General features: G+C 41.9%; 1 protein-coding gene and 2 non-coding genes across 6 annotated transcripts in view; all 3 read left to right on the top strand.

The window, feature by feature from the left end:
- The window catches only part of XPNPEP3 (X-prolyl aminopeptidase 3), a 75,045-nt gene extending 51,676 nt beyond the window's left edge, over positions 1 to 23,369 (top strand). For all 4 annotated transcript variants that reach the window (XM_003814616.7, XM_008967376.5, XM_008967377.6 and 1 more), the window contains 4 exons: positions 4,799 to 4,884; positions 12,936 to 13,116; positions 14,948 to 15,068; positions 16,851 to 23,369. In XM_003814616.7, coding sequence (XP_003814664.3) covers positions 4,799 to 4,884; positions 12,936 to 13,116; positions 14,948 to 15,068; positions 16,851 to 17,017 — 555 coding nt within the window. In that variant the 3' untranslated portion in view covers positions 17,018 to 23,369. The remainder of the gene's footprint in view (positions 1 to 4,798; positions 4,885 to 12,935; positions 13,117 to 14,947; positions 15,069 to 16,850) is intronic.
- LOC112438200 (small nucleolar RNA U13) lies at positions 5,440 to 5,543 on the top strand. The gene has a single exon (XR_003026676.1). It is a non-coding gene; the product is annotated as a small nucleolar RNA U13 (small nucleolar RNA).
- Positions 8,313 to 8,416, top strand: LOC112438174 (U6 spliceosomal RNA). The gene has a single exon (XR_003026652.1). It is a non-coding gene; the product is annotated as a U6 spliceosomal RNA (small nuclear RNA).
- Positions 23,370 to 23,949: the final 580 nt, after the last annotated feature.

Consider the following 23,949-nt stretch of genomic DNA (forward strand, 5'->3'; position numbering starts at 1 on the left):
TAATAGATGAGGAAAACGAACTTCAAAAAATAAAACAACATAGGCCAGGCGTGGTAGCTCAGGCCTGTAATCCTAGCACTTTGAGAGGCCAAGGCGGGTAAATCGCTTGAGGCCAGGGGTTCGAGACCAGCCTGGCCAACATGGTGAAACCATGTCTCTACTAAAAATACAAAAATTAGCCAGGCGTGGTGGCACGTGCTTGTAATCCCAGCTACTCTGGAGGCTGAGGCAGGAGAATTGCTTGAGCCCGGGAGGCATAAGTTGTAGTGAGCCGAGATCACACAACTGCACTCCAGTGCTCCAGCCTGGGCTACGGAGCAAGACTCTGTCTCTAAATAAATAAATAAATAAATAAATAAATAAATATTAAAATATTTAAAAACCTAAAACGACATATTAGTGCAGAGCCAAGTATTCTACTCTAAAGCCTCTGCTCATTTCATTATAACTCTCCTTCTCTGAGGACTTGCGGCAACAACAGTGAGCCAAGCAGATTTCCTGGGCAGAAAGATTTTAAGAAATTGCTATTAGCTGTGAGGGAACATATCTTCTATGATTTTCTTTCCATGTGACTATACAAGGAAGGAATTGTGTATTCCTTTATTAAGTCCATTTCTTTACTGATTTAGTATTCAGTAAATCCAAAAGAAAAAAATATAGCAAACATGTAAATTATACAGCATAATTTAAAAAAAAACAAAAATAAAAATGAATACCCGTGAACCAAGCAGTCGATTTTAGAGCTAGAACAGTAGCAATACAACACACCTACCCTTATGCTGTCCCATCCCACTTCCTCCCTCCCAAAGGTAACTGGTAACCTGAATTTTGTCTTTCCCTTGACTTTTAAGAAATAGTTGTATTACATATATGTGACTCCCCAAACAGTATTAATTAGCTACTGCTTGTTTATAAACTCTATACAAATTGTATGCTCTATATGTAGTTTGGAGGGATTTTTTTTAACTCCTAAATATCATAGGCTGGGTGAGGTGGCTCAAATCTGTAATCCCAGCACTTGGGGAGGTCAAGGCGGGCAGATCCCTTGAATGCAGGAGTTCAAGACTGGCCTGGGCAACATAGCAAAACCCTATCTCTACAAAAAAATACAAAAATGAACCAGGCGTGATGGCACATGCCTCTAGTCCATTACTTGGGAGGCTAAGGTGGGAAGGATCATCTGAGCCTGGGGAGTTCAAGGTTGCAGTGAGCTGTGATCACACCACTGCACTGCAGCCTGGGCAACAGAGCAAGACCCTGTCTTTAAAAAAAATAAAATATAGGCCGGGCACAGTGGCTCACACCTGTAATCCCAGCACTTTGGGAGGCCGAGGTGGGTGAATCATGAGGTCAGGAGTTCGAGACCATCCTGGTCAACATGGTGAAACCCTGTCTCTACTAAAAATACAAAAAAAAAATTAGCTGGGTGTGGTGGCGTGTGCCTGTAATCCCAGCTACTCAGGAGGCTGAGGCAGGAAAATCACTTGAACCAGGGAGTCGGAGGTTGCAATGAGCCGAGATCGCGCCACTGTACTCCAGCCTGGTGACAGAGCGAGACTCCGTCTCAAAAAATAAATAACAAATAAAATATATATGATAATATAAACCTTTCCTGACTATTTGTATCTGTTTATACTTCACTAGCAGTGTGCAATTCTGTCAGCCACATCCTCTCCATCCCCTGGTATTATCAGACCTCTTAATTTCTGCATTCTACTTGGTACAACATAGCATCTCTTTGTGCTCTTAATTTTTATTACCTTAATTACCAATGAAATTGAGCATCATTTCTTATCTTTAGCACTATTCATTTCAACTTAATAATACTTAGTTTAGGATATTCAGATCTGTGTTCACGAGTGAGTTTGGCCTATATAATTTCTTTCTTATGCTGTCTTTTTCTGGTTTTCATATCAAGGTCAAACTAAGCTCAGAAAAATTAATAGTCTCATTCTTAGTATTATGGAATGACTTGAATTAATGTTTCTTGAAAATTTGGTAAACACGTGTAGAACTCTTTGGGCCTGATATTTTCCTTCGTGCACTTTTAAACTCCTCATTCAGTATCTCTCCTATATTGAGGCATTTTCTTTCTTCTTGCATTTTTTTTTTTTTTTCAGATGGAGTTTCACTCTTGTCACCCAAACTGGAGTGCAGTAGTACAGTCTCGGCTCACTGCAACCTCCCTCTACCTCCCAGGTTCAAGCGATTCTCCTTCCTCAGCCTCCTGAGTAGGTGGGATTACAGGCGCCCACCATGCCTGGCTATTTTTGTATTTTTAGTAGAAACGAGGTTTCACCATGTTGGCCAGGCTGGTCTCAAACTCCTGGCCTCAAGTGATCCGCCCGCCTTGGCCTCCCAAAGCACTGGAATTACAGGCGTGAGCCACCATGCCCGTCCTATTGTAATTCCTATAGTATAGAGCAGCAGTTAGTGTGGTTCATGAAGTTAAATATATTGTCATAAGAACACAGACATTCTCTTACTAGTGTACACTGGAGTATCCCAGAAGTTTTATGATGATAACACAAAAAACTGAATGCACAGGCAGTGTGAGATTCCAGCTGTCTTCTGTGACACTAGACAAAAGAATTTAGAAAATGCAAACAGTGCCAATTTTCTATTTATATTTAGAAAAATAGTTTTTTTCATAAAAATGTTATTTATGTTAACATGTAATGGGTTTATTTTTAAATGAATTTAATAAATATTATAAAATTTTCTCAGTTTTAATTTCTTAGTGTGATAAATATTCATAGGTAGACATTTATGATTTTTCCAGATTCTCACTTTGATCATTCTTGTGCATTTTTCCTGGTATACAAGTTGCCAAGTTTGTCTAAGGGACACCTAATAATGGAATTGCTGGGTCATAGGATATACATATCTGCAACTGTGATAGTACCAAAGATTTCCAAAGAGATTATGTCAATTTATACTTCTACTCTTCCTAAGACAGTTTCATAAGTTATATGTTTCTACCATTTTGTCCATTTTGTCTAAATTACTCACAGTATTGTCTTACATTTTAAGCTACTTTGTATTTATAGTTATGTACCCTTTTATATTCTTGATATATTTTTGCCTTTTCTCCTTACTGTAATAAATCTCATTAGATGGTTTCTTTAAAAAGTAAACATACAGGGCCAGGCACCCCAGTGGCTCATGCCTGTAATCCCAGCACTTTGGGAGGCTGAGGCAGGTGGATCACTTGAAGCCAGGGAGTTCAAGACCATCCTGGCCAACATGGTGAAACCCCATCTCTACTAAAAATACAAAAATTAGCTGGGCGTTGTAGCGTGCGCCTGTAGTCCCAGCTACTCAGGAGGCTGAGGCGGGAGAATCGCTGGAACCCAGGAGGCAGAGATTGCAGTGAGCCAAGGTTGCGCCACTGCACTCCAGCTCTGGGCAATAGAGCAAGACTCCATCTCAAAAAAAAAGTCAACATGTCATAAAATACATTTTATCCAGGATTTAGTTGTTTACTAACAGAAATTTATTCCGTCTTTTGCCAAAAATGAAAAATCACATCCATCATTTTAAGTTGCCATTACTGTATGTTATCATTTACCCATTATTCTACTGTTTGTCAAATTTTGTACTTACTTAGATATGAATAACATACTCTGTCTTCAGGGGCATAGAGAGATAATTTCAGCATAACATGACAATTAGAAAGTTAGAGATATACTTAAAGTTTTCTTCTTTCCCCACATGTATTATGATGGAGAGCAAAAGGGGAAGTGGGGCCTGGCGCGGTGGCTCATGCCTATAATTCCAGCACTTTGGGAGGCCGAGGCAGGCGGATTATGAGATCAAGAGATCGAGACCATCCTGGCCAACATAGTTAGCCAGGTGTGGTGGCGGGCACCTGTAATCCCAGCTACTTGGGAGGCTGAGGCAGGAGAATCACTTGAACCTAGGAGGTGGAGGTTGCAGTGAGCTGAGATCACACCACTGCACTCCAGCCTGGGCAACAGAGCAAGACTCTGTCTCAAAAAAAAAAAAAAAAAAAAAAAGAGGGAAGTGATATTCCAAGGTTAAATGTTTAAGGGTGGCTGTGTTTGAATAAGGCCCGGCATACCACTGGCATACCAACGTATATAGGATTGTTTTTTTCTCTTGTTTCATAAAGCAAAGGCATATGGGTTTTTTTTTTCTTAAAAAAAATGATAATAGTGATATTTATGATGTGCTAATGTTTATACCTAGTAATTCAGTCCCAAGGAGTCTGGTTCCAAAGCCTATACACTGAAACACCACGCATTGCCAACTTTCTTGTGGCAGGGTGAATTCATCTGAAAAGTTTTGTTTTGTTTTCACATGCCCCCTGTTTCAAACATCTGAAAAGTTTAGATGCTGTGTAGATAAATAGAAGAAACCAGCAATTAGTGTCCTTTAAATTAGAGCTTTAAAAAAATAAAAAGGACCAAGTGCAGTGGCTCACGCCTGTAATCCCCGCACTTTGGGAGGCCGAGGCAGGCAGATCACCTGAGGTTGGGAGTTTGAGACATCCTGACCAACATGGAGAAACCCCGTGCCTACTAAAAATACAAAATTAGCCAGGTGTGGTGGCAATCGCCTGTAATCCCAGCTACTCGGAGGCTGAGGCAGGAGAATCACTTGAACGCGGGAAGCGGAGGTTGTGGTGAGCTGAGATCACACCATTGCACTCCAACCTGGGCAACAAGAGTGAAACTCCGTCTCAGAAAAAAAAAAAAAAAGGCATACTTTGGATTACTAGAAACAACTTATAATCATGAGCTTACCCACTTTAACCTGTCTTACTTTGTTCCAGGATGGGGAGATGGTGCTTCTGGATGGAGGTTGTGAGTCTTCCTGCTATGTGAGTGACATCACACGTACGTGGCCAGTCAATGGCAGGTAGGGCTTCTACAGAGTAACGTATCCCACTGCTTCTTAGGAGTATGAGTTGGAATATGGCTATATTTGGAATGAATGACTAAAGAAATATTATAGGTCCATTCCTGGTCAAGTTAGGTTGCAAAGCTCCTTATTATTTTCTAAGACTGTTTTGTTCATCATATCACAGGATGAGGCACATAGAAACACCTAGGTAACTAACACACAAAGATTTTTTTTTTTTTTTTTTTTTTTTTTTGGTAAGAGACAGGGTCTCGCTGTGTCATCCAGGCTGGGGTGCAGTGGCTATTCACAGGCCAAATCATAGCTCACTGCAGCCTCGAACTCCTGTCCTGAAGTGATCCTCTCTTCTCAGACCTCCTAAGTAGCTGGGACTATAGGCACATTGCCACCATGCCTGACTCACAGACATTTTTTTAAAAATAAAGTTGATTTTTTAAAATACAGAAGTAATATTCAGGTTATGGTAGAAAGCTTGATTGGATTAATTCTCCATAGATAATAATTATAAAATCTGGACAAAATATTAAAAATAACTATTTAAAGGCACCAGAGATCCCTTTGTAGCTCATGAGTGTGATGATTGGGTATTCACGTGCAGGTATGAGATGTGCTACCCTCAAACCTTCTTACAAGGTCAGCACATTACCCATCTGACATGAAAAAAATCAGAAGGCACCAGAGAGCTTTCAAAAATAGGCAGAAATTGTACAAGTCCATTCCTTTTTTTTTTTTTTTTTTGAGACGGAGTCTCGCTCTGGCACCCAGGCTGGAGTGCAGTGGCGTGATCTCGGCTCACTGCTAGCTCCACCTCCCAGGTTCACATCATTCTCCTGCTTCAGCCTCCCGAGTAGCTGGGACTACAGGCACCCACCACCACGCCTGGCTAATTTTTTGTATTTTTCGTAGAGATGGGATTTCACCGTGTTAGCTAAGTACAAGTCCATTCTTAAAAAACTATAATGGGCCAGGCCTGGTGGCTCATACCTGTAATCCCAGGACTTTGGGAGCCCAAGGCAGGCAGAGCACCTGAGGTCAGGAGTTCAGGACCAGCCTGACCAAAATGGTGAAACCCTGTCTCTACTAAAAATACAAAAATTAGCCTGGGAATGGTACTTGGGAGGCTAAGGCAGGAGAATCGCTTGAACCCAGGGGACGGAGGTTGCAGTGAGCTAAGATTGGACTCTGCACTCCAGCCTGGGTGACAGAGTGAGACTCTATCACAAAAAAAAAAAAAAAAAAAAAAAAAACTATAATGGATAAAAATGGTGATAAGGGCTTTTTGCCTGAGGACATTGCCCAATGCACATAGCTTGGGCAGCAGAAAGCCACAGCCTTATTGATTTAAGATATCAAATGATAGATTTAGGTGCTGACAGAATAGCCAGAAAGATGAAGGAAAATCCTTGACGAGAAGGGCTTGTGGAAACTGTGAGCCCCAAAATCTGCATACAGAATATTTAAAAATCCTTGGCTGATCACTGAACTATGTGTTCTGAGGAGGCCTCATGAGGCTCAGCAAAATACGAGCAGCTAGAAGCAGAATAAACTGAGCAGAGATTTTAGTTGCTTCCCAGTGAGAACAGAGTTTGTAGTTTGAAGCTATCCAAGTTAACAAAATTTCTAGACATGAGAAGAAACTGGTAATTGTGACCTGTAATCAAGAAAATCTGATAATGAAATAATCCTGGCCAGGTGCAGTGGCTCATGCCTGTAATTCTAGCACTTTGGGGGGCCGAGGTGGGCAGATTACTTGAAGTCAGGAGTTCAAGACCAGCCTGGCCAAAATATGAAACCCTGTCTCTACTAAAAATACAAAAATTAGCTGAGTGTGGTGGCGGGCACCTGTAATCCCAGCTACTCGGGAGGCTGAGGCAGGAATATCGCTTGAACCGGGAAGGGGGAGGTTGCAGTGAGCCGAGATTGTACCACTGCACTCCAGCTTGGGCGACAGAGTGAGACTCCATCTCAAACAAAGGAAAAAAAAAAGAAAGAAATGATCCTAATGTTCCAATTAGCAGAAGGACTCTAAAGTAGCTGTTATAGATAAGTTAAAGGAAGATGTAGACATAATGAGCAAACAGATGGAGAATCTCAATGAGAAATAGAAACGAAAAAGAACCAGAGATTGTGGGAAGATGGCAGCAGCAGGATAGTTTTTCAAACTTTCCAAATTGTCAAATAAACATAGAGCAACTAGCTAACAAAACCAAACACTAGGTAGTATTTGTTATCTCAAAATAATTACCTCCTAATTCACAAACATTCAGTCTGTAACTGCGCAATTAGCAAAATCTAGACTGATAAACTCTGTATGTCAAGCAGCCTGGATTCTTTAACAAATAAATTTCAAGGAAATGAAAAGAGGTGGAGGAGGAGCCTACTAACTAAAAGAGATTTTAGTTATATCAAATATATTACAAATGAACACAAAGAAAATTATCTTGGGGTGAATATTTGGGTGATAAAAATATCTTTAAAAACACAAAGGACAGCCAGGCGAGGTGCCTCATGTAATCCCAGCACATTGGGAGGCAAGACAGGAGGATCACTTGAGCTCAGGAGTTCAAGACCAACATGGGCAGCATAGTGAAACCCGGTCTTTACAAAAAAATTAGCCAGGCGTGGTGGCACATGCCTGTAGTCCCAGCTACTCAAGAGGCTGAGGTGGGAGAATTGCTTGAGCCCAGGAGACAGAGGTTGCAGTGAGCCAAGATTGCACCATTGCAGTCCAGCCTGGGTGACAGAGCCAGACCCTGTCGCAAAAAAAAAGAAAAAGAAAAAAACCCCACAATGACCAAGCATAGTGGCATGCACCTATAGTCTCAGCTACTCAGGAGGCTGAGGCAGGAGGATCACTTGAGTCCAAGAGTTCTAAGCTGCAGCCCACTATGTTGATCAGGTGTCTGCAACCAGTTAGAGGTTTTTGCACATTACCTAAGGAGGGCTGAACTGGCCCAGGTCAGAAACAGAGCAGGTCACAACTCTCGTACTGATCAGTAATGGGAACAAGCTTGTGAATAGCCAGTACACACCAGCCTGGGCAACAGAGCAAGACCCCATCTGTAAAAAAAGGAAACATTTTAATTAAAATTTTTAAAAAACACAAGGAATGGGGAGTGACTGCTAACAGATGTAAGATTTGGGAGGAGATGGTAATGAAAATTTTCTAGAATTAGTAGTGGTGATTATTGTACAACATTGTGAATATACTTAAAACCACTGAATTGTACACTTTTTTAAGTGAAGGAATTTTATGATAAGTGAATTATATATCAATAAAAATGATAAATTCGGTCAGGCATTGTGGTTCATCCTGTAATCCCAGCACTTTGGGAGGCCAAGGCGAGCAGATAACTTGAGCCCAGGAGTTCCAGACCAGCCTGGGCAACATGGCAAAACCCAATCTCTACAAAAAAACATTAAAAGTGCTTCCTTCAGCAGCACATATACTAAAATTGGAACAATACAGAAATTAGCATGGCCCCTGTGCAAGGATGACATGCAAATTTGTGAAGCGTTCCATATATAATCATGAAAGAAAAAAATAGCTGGATATGGTGTCACAGGCCTGTAGTCCCAGCTACTAGAGAGACTAAAGTGGGAGGATCACCTGAGCCCAGGAAGTTGAGGCTGCAGTGAGCTGTGACTGCACTACTACTCCAGCCTAGGCAGCAGAGTGAGACTCTGTCTAAAAAAAAAAAAAAAAAAAAAAATCATCTGTAAATATCAGTACACACAAATAAAAAAAATCACAATTAACTGACTATAAACTGATATGTCTAGCATGGTGGCTCACACTGGTAATCCCAGTGTTTTGGGAGGCTGACGCAGGAGGATCAGTTGAGGCCAGGAGTTCAAAACCAGTCTGGGCAACACAGCAAGACCTCTATATCTACAAAAAATACAAAAAATTGGCCAACTATGGTGGCGCACACGTGTAATCCCAGCTACTTAGGAGGCTGAGGTGGCAAAATCACTTGACCCCTGAAATTTTTGGTTACAGTGAACTATGATCACATCACTGTGCTCTAGCCTAGGTAACAGAGCAAGGCCCTGTCTCCAAAATAAAAAAGTTAGGCCAGGTGCAGTGGCTCACGCCTGTAATCCCAGCACTTTGGGAGGCCAACGCAGGTGGATCACCTGAGGTCAGGAGTTTGAGACCAGCCTAGCCAACATGGTGAAACCCCGTCTCTACTAAAAACACACACACACACACACACACACACACACACACACACACACAGAAATCAGCTGGGCATGGTGGTGGGTGCCTGCAGTCCCAGCTACTCAGGTGGCTGAGGCAGGAGAATCACTTGAACCCGGGAGGTGGAGGTCGCAGTGAGCCGAGATCACACCACTGTACTCCAGCCTGGGCAACAGAACGAGACTCCATCTCAAAAAAAAAAGTTAGGACGAGGGATATTTGTTGGTAAGATTGTCATTATTCTGGGACCTATAGAAGGGTATTCTGGGATAGTCTGCCAAGTTTTGGTGGGTTTTTGTTGTTGTTGTTGTTGTTGTTTTATCTGACTGGTATTCACCTTATAATATTTTTTTTTTCTTTTTTTTTTTTTTTTGAGACACAGTCTTGCTCTGTCGCCCAGGCTGGAGTGCAGTGGCGCAATCTTGGCTCACTGCAACCTTCGGCTCCCAGGTTCAAGCAATTCTCCTGCCTCAGCCTCCCAAGTAGCTGGGACTACAGGCAGATGCCACCCCGCCTGGCTAATTTTTGTATTTTTAATACAGCCACTGAATAATGTCTTAAGGTTTATGTTTGATTGATTTGTTTGGCTTTCTATATCTGTATTTTGTTTTACAATTAAAAATTTTTTTAATTTTTAAATGACAATTTTAAAGCTGAAAAGTACATTAACTGAAACAGGAAATTCACCAGGTAGACTTAACTGTAGATTGGAGACAGCAGAAGTTTGCAAACTTGAAGATAAATAGAAATTATCCAGCTGGAAGAATAGAAGTACATTGTAAAAAGGCCAGGTGCAGTGGCTCACACCTGTAATCCCAGCACTTTGGGAGGCCAAGGCGAGTGGATCACTTGAGGTCATGAGTTCGAGACCAGTCTAACCAACATGGTGAAACCCCGTCCATACTAAAATAACAAAAATTAGCTGGGTGTGGTGGCAGGTGCCTGTAATCTCAGCTACTTGGTTGGCTGAGGCAGAGAGCGATCCTCACATCTCAACCTCCCAAGTAGCTGGGATTATAGGCACGTGCCACCATGCCTGGCTAATATTTTGTTTTTTTGTAGAGACACAGTTTCGCTATGTTGCCCAGGCTGGTCTGCAACTCCTGGGCTCAAACGATTCTCTTGCCTTGGCCTGCCAAAACACTGGAATTACAGGCATGAGCCACTATGCCCAGCCAAATTCTAGGTATTTAAGAGAAATGAAAACATGTCTCAACAAAAAGGGTTGCACAAAGACATTCATAACAGCATTTATTCACAATAGTATAACAACCAAAATGTCCATCAACAGGAGAATGAATATGCAAATTGTGGTCTGTTCATACAATGGAATACCACTCAGTAATAAAAAAGAACATTTTAATTACTGATCGAATGTTTTTTGTTACTGATTGAAGCACCACCATGGATGTACTGCATAGACAACCTTCTACCCTCACTGAGCATAGATTATGTTCAGTGAAGGAAGCCAGACACAAAAGAGTATATATTATATGATTCCATTTATATGATGTTCTAGATTTGGCAAACTAAGGTCAAAATAATCACAACAGCATTTGCCTCGGAAAGTAGGGATATTGATTAGAAATGGACATGTGGGCCAGGCGTGGTGACTCATGCCTGTAATCCTAGGACTTTGGGAGGCCAAGGTGGGTGGATCACCTGAGGTCAGGAGTTCAAGACCAGCCTGGCCAACATGGCAAAAACCCATCTCTACTCAAAATACAAAAATTAGCTGGGCGTGGTGGTGGGCGCCTATAATCCCAGCTACTTGGGAGGCCGAGGCAGGAGAATCGCTTGAACCCGGTGGGGGCAGAGGTTGCAGTGAGCCGAGATCGCACCACTTCACTCCAGCCTGGGTGAAAGAGCGAAACTCCATCTCAAAAAAAGAAAAAAAGAAATGAACATGAGGAGGCTTTCAGGGGAGATGGAAATGGTCTGTATAAGGCTTGAGTCCAAAATCTATAGGGCAGACTTCAGTCCAAACTCAGGCAGGGTTTATATTATAGTCTTGAGGCAGAATTCCTTCTCCAGTATACCAAAGCAGTTGTGGCATTTGTGTTTATGTATTGTGGGTTACCTTTTGGTTTGTGTTTCAGCCAGCTAGGCAACCAAACTGTTAGAACTTTTCTGACCCCTTCAGTGGCAACGTTGAATCCAGAATCTCTGATTAGTGGACCCATATCAGTAAAGTTGCCTGATGCAACTATGTTCCTTCTACCATTATCCCACACCATAAATATTCATTCCCACCCATATTCCCAGATTTTTGTCTTTTGGAAATTGGAAACCTCATGCAGTTCTTTTTTTGTTTTGTTTTTTTGAGACGGAGTTTCACTCTTGTTGCCCAGGCTGGAGTGCAATGGCGCGATCTCGGCTCACCGCAACCTTCGCCTCCCAGTTTCAAGCGATTCTCCTGCCTCAGCCTCCCGAGTAGCTGGAATTACAGACATGCACCACCATGCCCAGCTGATTTTGTATTTTTAGTAGAGATGGGATTTCTCCATGTTGGTCAGGCTGGTCTCGAACTCCCGACCTCAGGTGATCCACCCACCTCGGCCTCCCAAAGTGTTGGGATTACAGGTGTGAGCCACCGCGCCCAGCCCCTCATGCAGTTCTTTTTGGAGTGGAGTGGACCTCCTCATGGGTCACACTTTCTGCCTAACTTGGAGCCTGCTGGGACTTGAGTGTAGTTACAGTTCTAGTAGAACCAAGGCAACTGCCTCAAGGGACATACCTACAAGTTTTCAGGCAAAACAGGGTTAACCTTCTCAGACGGGGGTGGAAGGGCCGCTTCTGCTGGCAACGAAGACTCAGCAGAATTTAGGAGTTCATTGTCCCCAGCTTCAATAGGTTTGGTACATGAATTTGTCAAAATTGTACCGTTCAAATGTATGCATTTTAGTGTATATAAAGACACTTTGGGAGGCCAAGGCAGGAGGATCGTTTGAGCCGAGGAGTTCCAGACCAACCTGGGCAACATAGTGAGACCTTGTCTCTAAAATAAAAAAAAAAAAACTATTACAAAAATGATTATTTAGTAATACTGTGGTGGGCTGGGGTATGGGTACATTATGCTGTGGGTTCGTTATGCTATTATAGTTAACCGTTCTTCTATTAGGGGACATTTAGAGTTTGTCTAATAATTTACAATTATAAAATTACAGTGAACATTTTAGTACATTCAGCTTTTTTGAATTTCAAATATTTTCTTTGGATATATTAGAGTAGAATTATAAGCTCTAGTTATATGAGCATCTTTAAGGCCTTTGATGTAATTGGCTGTATTAATTTACACTCCTATCAACAGTATGTGAGAATACATATCATGTATCATCCCAGGTCACTTTCTTATCTCGTAATTGCTAAAGAAACTGTTATTCTAAAGACACTTAAGTGCTAGTACATTACTAGTAGCCCAGATGTTGACTAGTTTATCCCATGGTATCTGCTTCACCTGTCAGAAGTGGGTCCCTAGGCTTTCTTGCCTTTTTTTTTAATGGTAGTCTATGCTGTAAGGGATTAAACAGGATCATGGCTGAGCCTCATCTGCCCACTGACTGCACTCATGGCTCAGTGCTTCTTTTGGCCCTACTTCATGTCTCTCCTGACCATTTGAAGAAGAGACTGTGTTGCTGCTCCAGCTTGAAGGATTGTTGCCCTTCCTACTGAGCACCTAGGACATGATTGAGCTCCTGGCTGTATTGATAGATTGGTACTTATTAAACATCAACAGTGCCCCAGCAACAGCAGCATCTTGGGGTTTTTCTAATCAAACTTAGTAGCAAACTTCTTAGAATATCATATTATCTAAGTTCAGGTTCTTTGGTTTTCCCGTCCCCAGGTTCACCGGACCTCAGGCAGAACTCTATGAAGCCGTTCTAGAGATCCAAAGAGATTGTTTGGCCCTCTGCTTCCCTGGGACAAGCTTGGAGAACATCTACAGCATGATGCTGACCCTGATAGGACAGAAGCTTAAAGACTTGGGGATCATGAAGAACATTAAGGAAAATAATGCCTTCAAGGTACTTCACTTCTCTTGACCCCAGTTCTCAAGAACACCTAGCATGCTGCTAGGTTTTTACCCTATATAAAGCTAATTAGACTTAGAAATGGGACAGATGTAGTGATTCATGCCTGTAATCCCAGTAGTTTAGGAGGCTGAGGCAGGAGGATTGCTTGAAGCCAGCCTGGGCAACATAGCAAGACCCATCTATATACATGTAGATATACACACACACACACACATATATATATACACACACATACGTAGATATACATACACACACACGGGGTTTTTTAAGTAAAAAGAAAAGATTTAGAAATCATCTTTGTGATCTATAAAAGGGATTTAGCTTTAACATGGATTAAAACAAAGGAAGTCAGTACTTATTTCTTCCAGAAGATGGCAGCACATGCTGATTCATTACATGCTGCATAACTAGCTCAGTATTCAGAAAACTTAAAATGAAGTCTGGTGCCGACAGGGTGAAAAAGGAAACAAGAAATGAGGAGAAGCCTGGGAAACATAGCAAGACCCTATCTCTACAAAAAAATTAAAAAGTTAGCCAGGTGTGGTGGCACACACCTCTAGTCTCAGCTACTTGGGAGGTTGAGGTGGGAGGATCACTTGACCCCAGAAGTTCAAGGCTGCAGTGAGCTATGATCGCACCACTGCACTCCAACCTGGGCCACAGAACAAGGCCCTGTGTCTAAAAAAAAAAAAAAAAAGAGATTAACTTTTAATCCTTTTATGGGTTATTCTGTAGGTCAAAGGAGAAGGTATTTGTTGTTTGTGACATTTTTGAGACTTCAGCAATATTCCCAAAGACCATGTCGTTAGTGAATTTTTTTTCTGCATCCAAAATGTGATGGTGTTCAGTAAAAATGTAAAACCTCAGCTTTAAAATTAAGATACTAGATGCCTAAGTCAGATAGACCATTAGGCATCTCCTACCTACAAGTTAAGCCTTCTAGGACTTCTGTTATCAGTAAAAATGAAGCTATAAATTGGCTGTTGCTTGGGCCAACAAATCTTAGCTAACTGACGGAAATATCCAAGCTGGCTGGGCACAGTGGCTCACACCTGTAATCCCAGCACTTTAGGAGGCTGAGGCAGGCGGATCACATGAGGTCAGGAGTTCGAGACCAACCTGGCCAACATGGTAAAACCCTGTCTCTACTAAAAATACAAAAATTAGCCAGGCATGGTGGTACATGACTATAATCCCAGCTATTTGGGAGGCTGAGGTGGGAGAATAGCTTGAACCCAGGAGACAGAGTTTGCAGTGAGCCAAGATCACACCACTGCACTCCAGCCTGGGCAGCAGAGCAAGACTCCATCTCAAAAAAAAAGAAAGAAATACCCAAGCTGGTAGGTGCCCAAAAGTATGCCTTCTCCACAAGTTGCTGTGAGCTATTTAGGGTCTCCAGAGTAGATTCCTGAGAGGGATGTGTGAACGAACATTGGAAAGAGAACTGTGATAATAGTCATCCTCTCTTTCCCAAGAAAAGAGATTTTTTTTTCTTTCTTTTATTTTTATCTTTCCTGTGGTACTGAAGAAAAGAGACTTTCATTTGCCACAGTCATTAGTTGGGATTACTCAAGTCAGCATGTGTGTAGTATATTAAATAGCGGGAATGGAAATGTGGATTGATGAGAATGCCATTGGCAGAATTGCATGTAAGAGGTCGCAGTTTTTCAGGTGCCTTTAAGTATTAGCCCAAGGAGGGATTAAACTGAAGTGGCAGAACCATGGGGGAGATAATAACACATATCTCACTGATTTATACTTGCCCAGCATTCCCTGTAAGAGGTCATTGCTCTAATGATACTGTGATAATTATCTTTTCCAGGCTGCTCGAAAATACTGCCCTCATCATGTTGGCCACTACCTTGGGATGGATGTCCATGACACTCCAGACATGCCCCGTTCCCTCCCTCTGCAGCCTGGGATGGTAATCACAATTGAGCCTGGTAAGGAGAGGTGTTACAATAGTAGTATGAGGTAAATGTTTGTTTGTTTGTTTTTGAGATGGAGTTTTGCTCTTTCGCCCAGGCTGGAGTGAAGTGGTGTGATCTTCACTCACTGCAACCTCCGCCCCCCAGGTTCAGCAATTCTCCTGCCTCAACCTCCTGAGTATCTGGGATTACAGGTGTCGGCCACCACGCCTGGCTAATTTTTATATTTTTAGTAGAGACGGGGTTTCGCCATGTTGGCCAGGCTGGTCTTGAACTCCTGACCTCAGGTGATCCACCTATCTCAGTCTCCCAAAGTGCTAGGATTATACGTGAGCTACCGCGCCCAGCCACATTGTTTGTTTTTACCTCAACCAATGTAATTAAGTTAGAAGAGACAGGAAAAAAAGTCCAGTGTGGAAGGTAATTTTATTTTCGATTTATCTTTCGTATTCTTATTTAATATCACACAATTTGTTCAGTTTGACTCCTCCAATAAACAACAGATGGGGAATACTTCCTATAAGTAGATATTAAGAAATGAATCTTTTTTAATCCTGCCTTTCCCTGGGCCAGTTTGTACTGGTCTCCCATTTAGTAGTGGGGGGCTGCTCAAGCTTCCAAAGCCCCCGGTGCTTGTGTGCAGAGAGACAGGCAGACACACTATGCTCTCAGTTTCAACACCTCTGCAAGCTGCATTGAACTACCCAGCACCATCCCACTCCTTAGTATCCATCGCCTTCCTCATAAGCTTCAGAGAAAGCTAACAATCGGATACGTTACCTAACTTGAATGGTCCTGGGTGTTGGGCAGGATTCTGAAGAGAAGCAGTGACCACAATGGTGTGTGAAGATTGATGTTGTCAGAGTTGATGGTTAAATACTGATGCTGGTTTTGTTTTGAAAACAGATCTAAATTTTAGATTTCAAGTATTTTAATCTCTGTATAAATTATGGCTGTGAAATGTAATGTCTTGTCTTTGAACCTAGTCATACATTGCTATCTGTGGCCATAGATATATCATTTAGTTCAATCTGTTTGGTACATGGGCGCTTCCTTAGACTGCGCTACATTTTCCTTTGCTGATCTTTCTTTTTTTTCAATCGCAGAGCAGTATCTGTGAGGATAGTGGAGGAAGTTTACAACTTGTTTAATATAAAAAGCCCTGGTATGTGTCTAACTTCATGATTAGAAAGGGTACCTGGGGTTCCTACATTTTTCCAAATGTACATTAAAGTCTTTCAGTTTCTCTTGTATTTTATATTACACACATCAGATATATTTAAATCTTATAATGACTGTCTCTGCAGCTTCCAGTTGTCAAGGCTAATAATCTCTAAATGTTTCTTTGAATACAGTTTAAATATATTTTGTCTTTATTTTTGCAAGGTGCTCTTTTTCCAAGGGACTCTTAGGCAGGGGAAGAATGCACTTACATAATCTGCTTGTCCCCCACATATATTGACGTACTTTTAAATTAAGTAACTTTATTGGCCTGCTTGAGCCACTAGAATATGACAGAATCATGATCAGCATTGCCGTAGTTGTATTTAGCTTGTAGTCCAATATAAAGATAACCACAATAATAATTTTAGTAATGATACCAACATGTGTTGACCATTATATGCCAGCCACTTTGACATGTATTATCTCATTTAATCCTCACAGCTTTACTAGGTAGGTACCATAAAGATCCAGTATTACAGAGGAAGGAATTTTAACCCAGAGGTTAACTTACTTGCCCCAAACCACCCAGTTACTATCATTCCTGAACAGCATGTTCTTCTTTCTACTTCACAGGCATTTATATTCCAGAGGATGACAAAGATGCCCCAGAGAAGTTTCGGGGTCTTGGTGTACGAATTGAGGATGATGTAGTGGTGACTCAGGACTCACCTCTCATCCTTTCTGCAGACTGTCCCAAAGAGATGAATGACATTGAACAGATACGCAGCCAGGCTTCTTGACCTTCACTGCGGCCCACATGCACCTCAGGTTCAAAATGGGTGTCTCCTGGCAGCCCTGCACGTGTGCTTTCTGAGTGTCTCTGTGTGTGCATTAATATATGCATTCCATTTGGGAGCATAGCAGCTGTGTGAATGTATGTAATTGTGTGTGGGGGGTTTTTTGTTTTAAGTAGTTAGAAGTCTGGGAAAATGAATTTTTGAATAGTATGTTACTGCAGCTTTGGTAACATTAATTCTATAGAATTAATGATCAGAGCAAGTTTAATTTTTAAACATAAAGGTCTTGGTTACACATGTCCATGCATTCCAGTTAACACATTTAAACATATAGAAAATTCACTTCTTCTTTCAAGTCCTTCCCTTTCTATACTTTTGCTGAGATCAACCCAATATCATAAGAAGTTTGTGTGATGCCTGTATTTTTAGCTAATTACCAAGGTCTCTGCCTATGCGAAAATTCATCTTTCGGTGATTGTGGGTGGCCAATACATACCTTCTGTAACTCCTCCCTACCTATTCTAGATCCTGCATATCTACTGGAGCCATATGAGCTCTCAGGGGCACTGGTGTCCTGCAGTCTTACTAGTCAGCCACAGTCCAGGTTCCAGCAACACTAGCTACCTACCAAACAAAACACTTCTGAGCTTTTCTTGCCATTTGGTTGCCTGGGACCTGGAAAGTGTTTAGATTCTTGATAAAGATGGAAATGGAAGAGAAAGAAAATTATATATGTATATACTAAAGATCCAGACATCAGGGCTGGGCACAGCGGTTCTGCCTGTAATCCCAGCACTTTGGGAGGTCCAAGCAGGTGGATCTCTTGAGACCAGGAGGTCAAGACCAGCCTGGCCAACGTGGTGAAACACTGTCTCTACTAAAAATACAAAAATGAGCTGGGTGTGATGATACATGCCTGTAATCCTGGCTACTTGGGAGGCTGAGGCATGAGAATTGCTTGAACCTGGGAGGTGGAGGTTGCAGTGAGCTGAGCTCATGCGACTGCACTCCAGCCTGGGTGACTGAGCAAGACTCTGCCTCAAAAAAAAAAAAAAAAAAAAAAAATCCTGACATCCTGCCATCTTTTCTCTTCAATTTAAAGATGATTTCTTAATGATGACTTCAAAAATTAATAAAAAGAAAAGAAAAAAATGATTTCTGGCCGGGCGTGGTGGCTCAAGCCTGTAATCCCAGCACTTTGGGAGGCCGAGGTGGGCGGATCACGAGGTCAGGAGATTGAGACCTCCTGGCTAACACGGTGAAACCCCGTCTCTACTAAAAATACAAAAAAAATTAGCCGGGCGTGGTGGCGGATGCCTGTAGTCCCAGCTACTCAGGAGGCTGAGGCAGGAGAATGGCGTGAACCCAGGAGGCAGAGCTTGCAGTGAGCCAAGATCGCGCCACTGCACTCCAGCCTGGGTGACAGAGCGAGACTCCATCTCAAAAAAAAAAGAAAGAAAGATTTCTTTCGCAGATATCCCTGCTCCCTCTATAGATTCTTAATGCACTGACCCTCACGGGTTACCCTTTTAGCTGTTGTGCTGCGCAGGAGCAGATCCTCTACTTACGCACCCTGTCAGAGTCACAGTAGTAGCGCCCAGTTTTCAGAGAAGTACCCCTGTTATCATTCTGTGATTTCCTCTAGTGCTAATAGAAACAAAATATGGAATCTACCAAGTACCCGTAAATATCCTATGATTCTTATCTTTCTTTGATACTAGCACTGGGAGTGCAGTGGTAAAGAGTCATACTTCTTTTTTTTTTTTTTTGGAGACAGAGTCTCGCTCTGTCGCCTGGGCTGGATGGAGTGCAGTGGCGTAATCTCAGCTCACTACAACCTCCACCACCTGGGTTCAGGCAATTCTCCTGCCTCAGCCTCCCAAGTAACTGGGACTACAGGTGCACGCTGCCATGCCCAGCTAATTTTTTGTATTTTAGTAGAGACAGGGTTTCACCCTGTTGCCCAGGCCGGTCTCAAACTCCTGAGCTCCGGCAATCCGCCCACCTCAGCCTCCCAAAGTGTTAGGATTACAGGCATGAGCCACTGCGCCCAGTGTAAGAGTCATATTTTTTTAAACACAAACATTGGATACAATTATACAGCAACTCAGTTTGCAAGATGAACAGGGCTAGATTACCACAGATAGCTTATTTAGGAGCTTCTGTGATAGAGGGAAGCTTTAAGAACGAGTGTGTTCACCTCCTTTAAACCTGGATATGAGGTCAAGATGTATAAAACATGCCAATTGTTAGAACACAAATTTGAGGGTTTCTTAAAAAAACAATTTGTATTAGGGAAGCACAAGCTAGGGGATTAACAATCTCTGTAATGCTGGAAGTTTGCCTATCTTATCAGGGAAACCCAGGGTACAGAGTGAAAAGCAGACAGGCAGTGACTTCCTCAAGAGACAGATAATGTGAAAACAAAAGTGATACAAATCATATCCTGACAGTGCTAGCCTAGGAATGCCTGGCTTTGCGCACCTTATCTAAGCAGCTCTCAGAATGGAGGCTGCACAGCTGGAGTCTCCATCCCCCATACCCACCTTCCCACCTCCCTCCAATTTCTCAATCCAGCGCTTTTTGAAAAAAGGGGAGGGAAATAACTCCACAACTCTGGCTGCTCACTTCCCAGGCTCTGTGCCCCCAACAGCCCTTTCCTTGGATTGTGTTTCCTTTGTTCATTTGTAATCCAGGAATAAGGAGTTTGCTTTTCTTCTTGTATCATTTTCTTTTCTTTTCTTTTTTTTTTTTTGAGACGGAGTCTCACACTGTCACCGGGGCTGGTGTGCAATAGCGAGATCTCAGCTCCCTGCAACCTCCATCTCCCAGGTTCAAGCGATTCTCCTGCCTCAGCCTCCCGAATAGCTAGGAATACAGGTGCCTGCCACCACACCTGGCTATTTTTTTGTATTTTAAATAGAGACGAGGTTTCACTATGTTGGCCAGGCTGGTCTCGAACTCCTGACCTCATGATCTGCCCGCCTCGGCCTCCCTAAGTGCTGCGATTACAGACGTGAGCCACCGCACCTCCTGTATCATTTTCTATGGTCTAAACTTTTCTAGCTAAAAGCCTAGGTAGCTTGTATGTATAGCAGCATACTTGGACATGAAACAGACTTCTGGTTAGATTCCAGTCAAGTTCTGTAGGTGTTATTGGTAGGCAGAAAGGCTGTTGTAGAATTCTTCTGGTGATTTTCAGTCCCTGACCCAGGTATATTGTCCTTTGAGTCCCAGATTAACTAACTATAGCAGCTAAGCGTTTGAATCAGACTTCTCATAGCAATGTTATGGGCTGTCTGATATATTCAGGATTTGTTGAGCAGATAAGCTGTGTGTGATCTTATTCATTCTCAGCCATGCCACAGACATGCCCATTTCCCTTTAGTAATTTTTTTAATACAGAGAATGCTATTAACTGTTACTGGATATCAAATAATTTTATTTTTCTAATAGTATTTTCCAAATATTTCTTAAAATTCTTAAAATTTAGGTTAAAGTTTGCTGATCTCTTACATTTAATAAAGCTGGGACTTGAAGACTTACCATAGTTTTCAACTGCCTTGCAAGTTCATAAACTTCTAAGGGTAAAAAGTGAATAAGATAAATTCAGAGTTTTAAGGTAAAGGCTTTATATTAGCTTTTTTTTTTTTTTTAAAGGTTTTTTTTGTTTTTTTTTTTTGAGATGGAGTCTCGCTCTGTCACCCAGGCTGGAGTGCAGTGGCACGATCTTGGCTCACTGCAACCTCCATCTCCCGGGTTCAGGCAATTCTTCTGCCTCAGCCTCCTGAGTAGCTGGGACTACAGGCGCGTGCCACCATGCCCGGCTAGTTTATTGTATTTTTAGTAGAGACGGGGTTTTACTGTGTTAGCCAGGATGGTCTCAATCTCCTGGCCTCATAATCTGCCCACCTCAGCCTCCCAAAGTGCTGGGATTACAGGCGTGAGCCACTGCACCCAGCCTTTTTAAAGTTTTTAATTGACATATAATTGTACGTATTTACAGGGTAAATAATGATGTTTTGATACATATATAATGATCACATCAGAACAATTAGCATATCCATCACATTGAACATTTATCATTTCTTTGTGTTGAGCCTTTAGTTCTTTTTTTTTTTTTGAGATAGAGTCTCACTCTGTCACCCAGGCTGGAGTACAGTGGTGTGATCTTGGCTCACTGCAACCTCCACCCACCGGCTTCAACCAATTCTCCTGCCTCAGCCTCCCTAGTAACTGGGATTACAGGCACCTGCCACCACACCCAATTTTTGTATTTTTAGTAGAGACAGGGTTTCACCATCTTGGCCAGGCCAGGCTGGTCTTGATCTCCTGACCTTGTGATCCACCCACCTTGGCCTCCCAAACTGCTGGGATTACAGGCATGAGCCACGGCGCCCAGCCAGAGACAGTCTTGCGTTGTTGCCAGGCTGGAGTGTAGTGGCGCCATCTTGGCTCACTGCAACCTCCAACTCCCTGGTTCAAGCAGTTCTCCTGCCTCAGCCTCCCAAGTAGCTGGGATTACAGGCACGCACCACCATGCCCAGCTAATTTTTGTATTTTTAGTAGAGACAGGGTTTCACCATGTTGGCCAGGATGGTCTTGATCTCCTGACCTCGTGATCTGCCCACCTTGGCCTCCCAAAGTGCTGGGATTACAGGCGTGAGCCACCGCGCCCAGCCAAGCCTTTAGTTCTAAGTATAATAAATAATATATATACCAGGCATTCCTATTAAAAATCTTAACTTAAAAAAAATTACTCAAATGTTACCACTGGAATTTTTCTCCCTGAGTTGAAGATACATGGTTAGATCATTAACAATACCACCTAAATGAAGGAAACATATCTGGATATCCAGTGTCACATACTTTTATGTATTTATTTCAGGAATTACTATTTTGTCACCATAATTAGGAAACAGACTGTGTTCTTTATTTGAAACACAACAGTATAAATACTATAGTAAAGTTGGGTGCAGTGGATCACAGCTATAATCCCAGCACTTTGGGAGACCAAGGAGGGATGGTCACTTGAGCCCAGGAGTTTGAGACCAGCCTAGGCAACATAGAGAGACCTAGTCTCAACAAAAAAATTTACAGTTAGCCAGGTGTGGTGGTTTGCACCTATAGTCCCAGCTACTCAGGAGGCTGAGGTGGGAGGATCGCTTGAGCTTAGGAGGTCAAGGCTGCAGTGAGCCATGATTGTGCCACTTCACTCCACCCTGGGCAACAGAGAAAGACCCTGTCTCAATAAAAAAGAAGAGAAAAACTGGAGTGAGAACTCTCCTCCTCTCATAATCATAGTATCCATGTTAGGAAAATGCTTCTGAGAGTAACTTAAAGTACTGTGTGTGCATCTTCCTTCAGAACCTTGCTTTTTTCTCAGTTTTTGTAAGGTGAGAAAGGGAAAAACCTTCACCGTAGAAATACTGTCTTGAGATTAAGATCCAAATAAAACATGTTAAACCTCCATATAAAGACATTGCAACTTATTAAAACAGAAAAATGTACCTTTGTTATGTCTTTCCAAATATCCACACCCACACCCTGTTCAGCTTTGTTAATAATACAGAGATCAGAAATGTGAAGCACAAATGCTGCTTCTCCCCCTCCTGTTCCCATATCAGAGATTGAGAAGAAAGCACAGTGAGCTGTTCACCAGTCCAGCGGTGACCTCGGAGTCCTTTGTAACAGTGTTTCCAATAACTGCTGCCAATAAAACAGAATTTGAGTTAGAACCTATCTGCTGTCCCTCAACTAGTGTCTGATAGCTGAGAATGTAATTCGTTTGTGTGTCTATTAGAAAATTAGGCAGGCACCACAGACAGTAGCAACATAAAGGAACCTGCTTAGAAGAGGTTTTTATGGTGTGATTGTGTTTTTTTTTTTTAATTTTTGTTTCCTGAAGTAGAATCCATAGCTCAAAACAAGTTTTAAGCCTGAGAAAATATAATTTGAGGTGTTTTTTATGCTCCTAATGAAAAGATGAATGAATGCATCATTAAACCTTAACAGTAGAGCAGAATTTCACTGTTACAAACCACATGGGTTCTCCTGGTTGTGCTGCTGTTCTCTACCTGTGTGTCACTGAGTTTGAGCATCATTATTGTTTGAATCAGAGGACCCACTGGAATCAAGGCTTCTTGGAGTTGCGCAAGAATCTGAGAAAACTTCAATCTTTACCAGCATTTCTTAATGCTTTCCATGACTTTTGTGCAATTATATAAGTTCAGTTTAGACAAAATGCTGTTACTTTTTAAGGCATTACTAATAACTGAAAATAGTTACGTCATTGCCCATCAAGGGAAAAGCACTTGTAACTGTCATTTAAAAAAAATAAAACTATAAAACAATATAGAGGTGTATGGTATGTGTGTGTTACTTTAGAATCTAGAGTTTACGGTCTATTTAGTATAAACAGTATAAACGTGAGACCGTCTGGTTTTACAAAATAATTTACAAAGTATTCATTAGCTGCTGTCACAAAATCATGATAGCAAACTTGAAATGATTTTATCAGTCTTGTAGAGGAAGAATCTGGTGGATTTGATCCAGCCTATTAAAAGGTTGGCACAAAACTGACTGAAAGGACTCCAGAAAGTCCCCATAACACTCAAGACTGTAAACTGTAGCCATGCACATTTTATGAAGGATGAATTTTGTGGGGAAATAGGATCAAGTTGCAAAATTATGAATATTTGACCTTTGTCAACCATATAATGAATCGTAAGTGTAGCCATCTCTCTCTCCCTGTTAGGAACCATCTTTAAAACCTGAGACTGTCTATGAGGAGTACCTTTAACATTTCTCACATTCTGGCAGGCACAAAAAGATACTTTGTATGGCACAATGGAACAAATTTGAGGGGGCTGAGTGGTAAGTACATACGACTTGTAGAAAAAAAATTATTATACATCCTTTAACTATGATAAGAA

Source organism: Pan paniscus, chromosome 23 (assembly GCF_029289425.2).
Source record: "Pan paniscus chromosome 23, NHGRI_mPanPan1-v2.0_pri, whole genome shotgun sequence".
NCBI classification, from domain to species: Eukaryota; Metazoa; Chordata; class Mammalia; order Primates; family Hominidae; genus Pan; species Pan paniscus.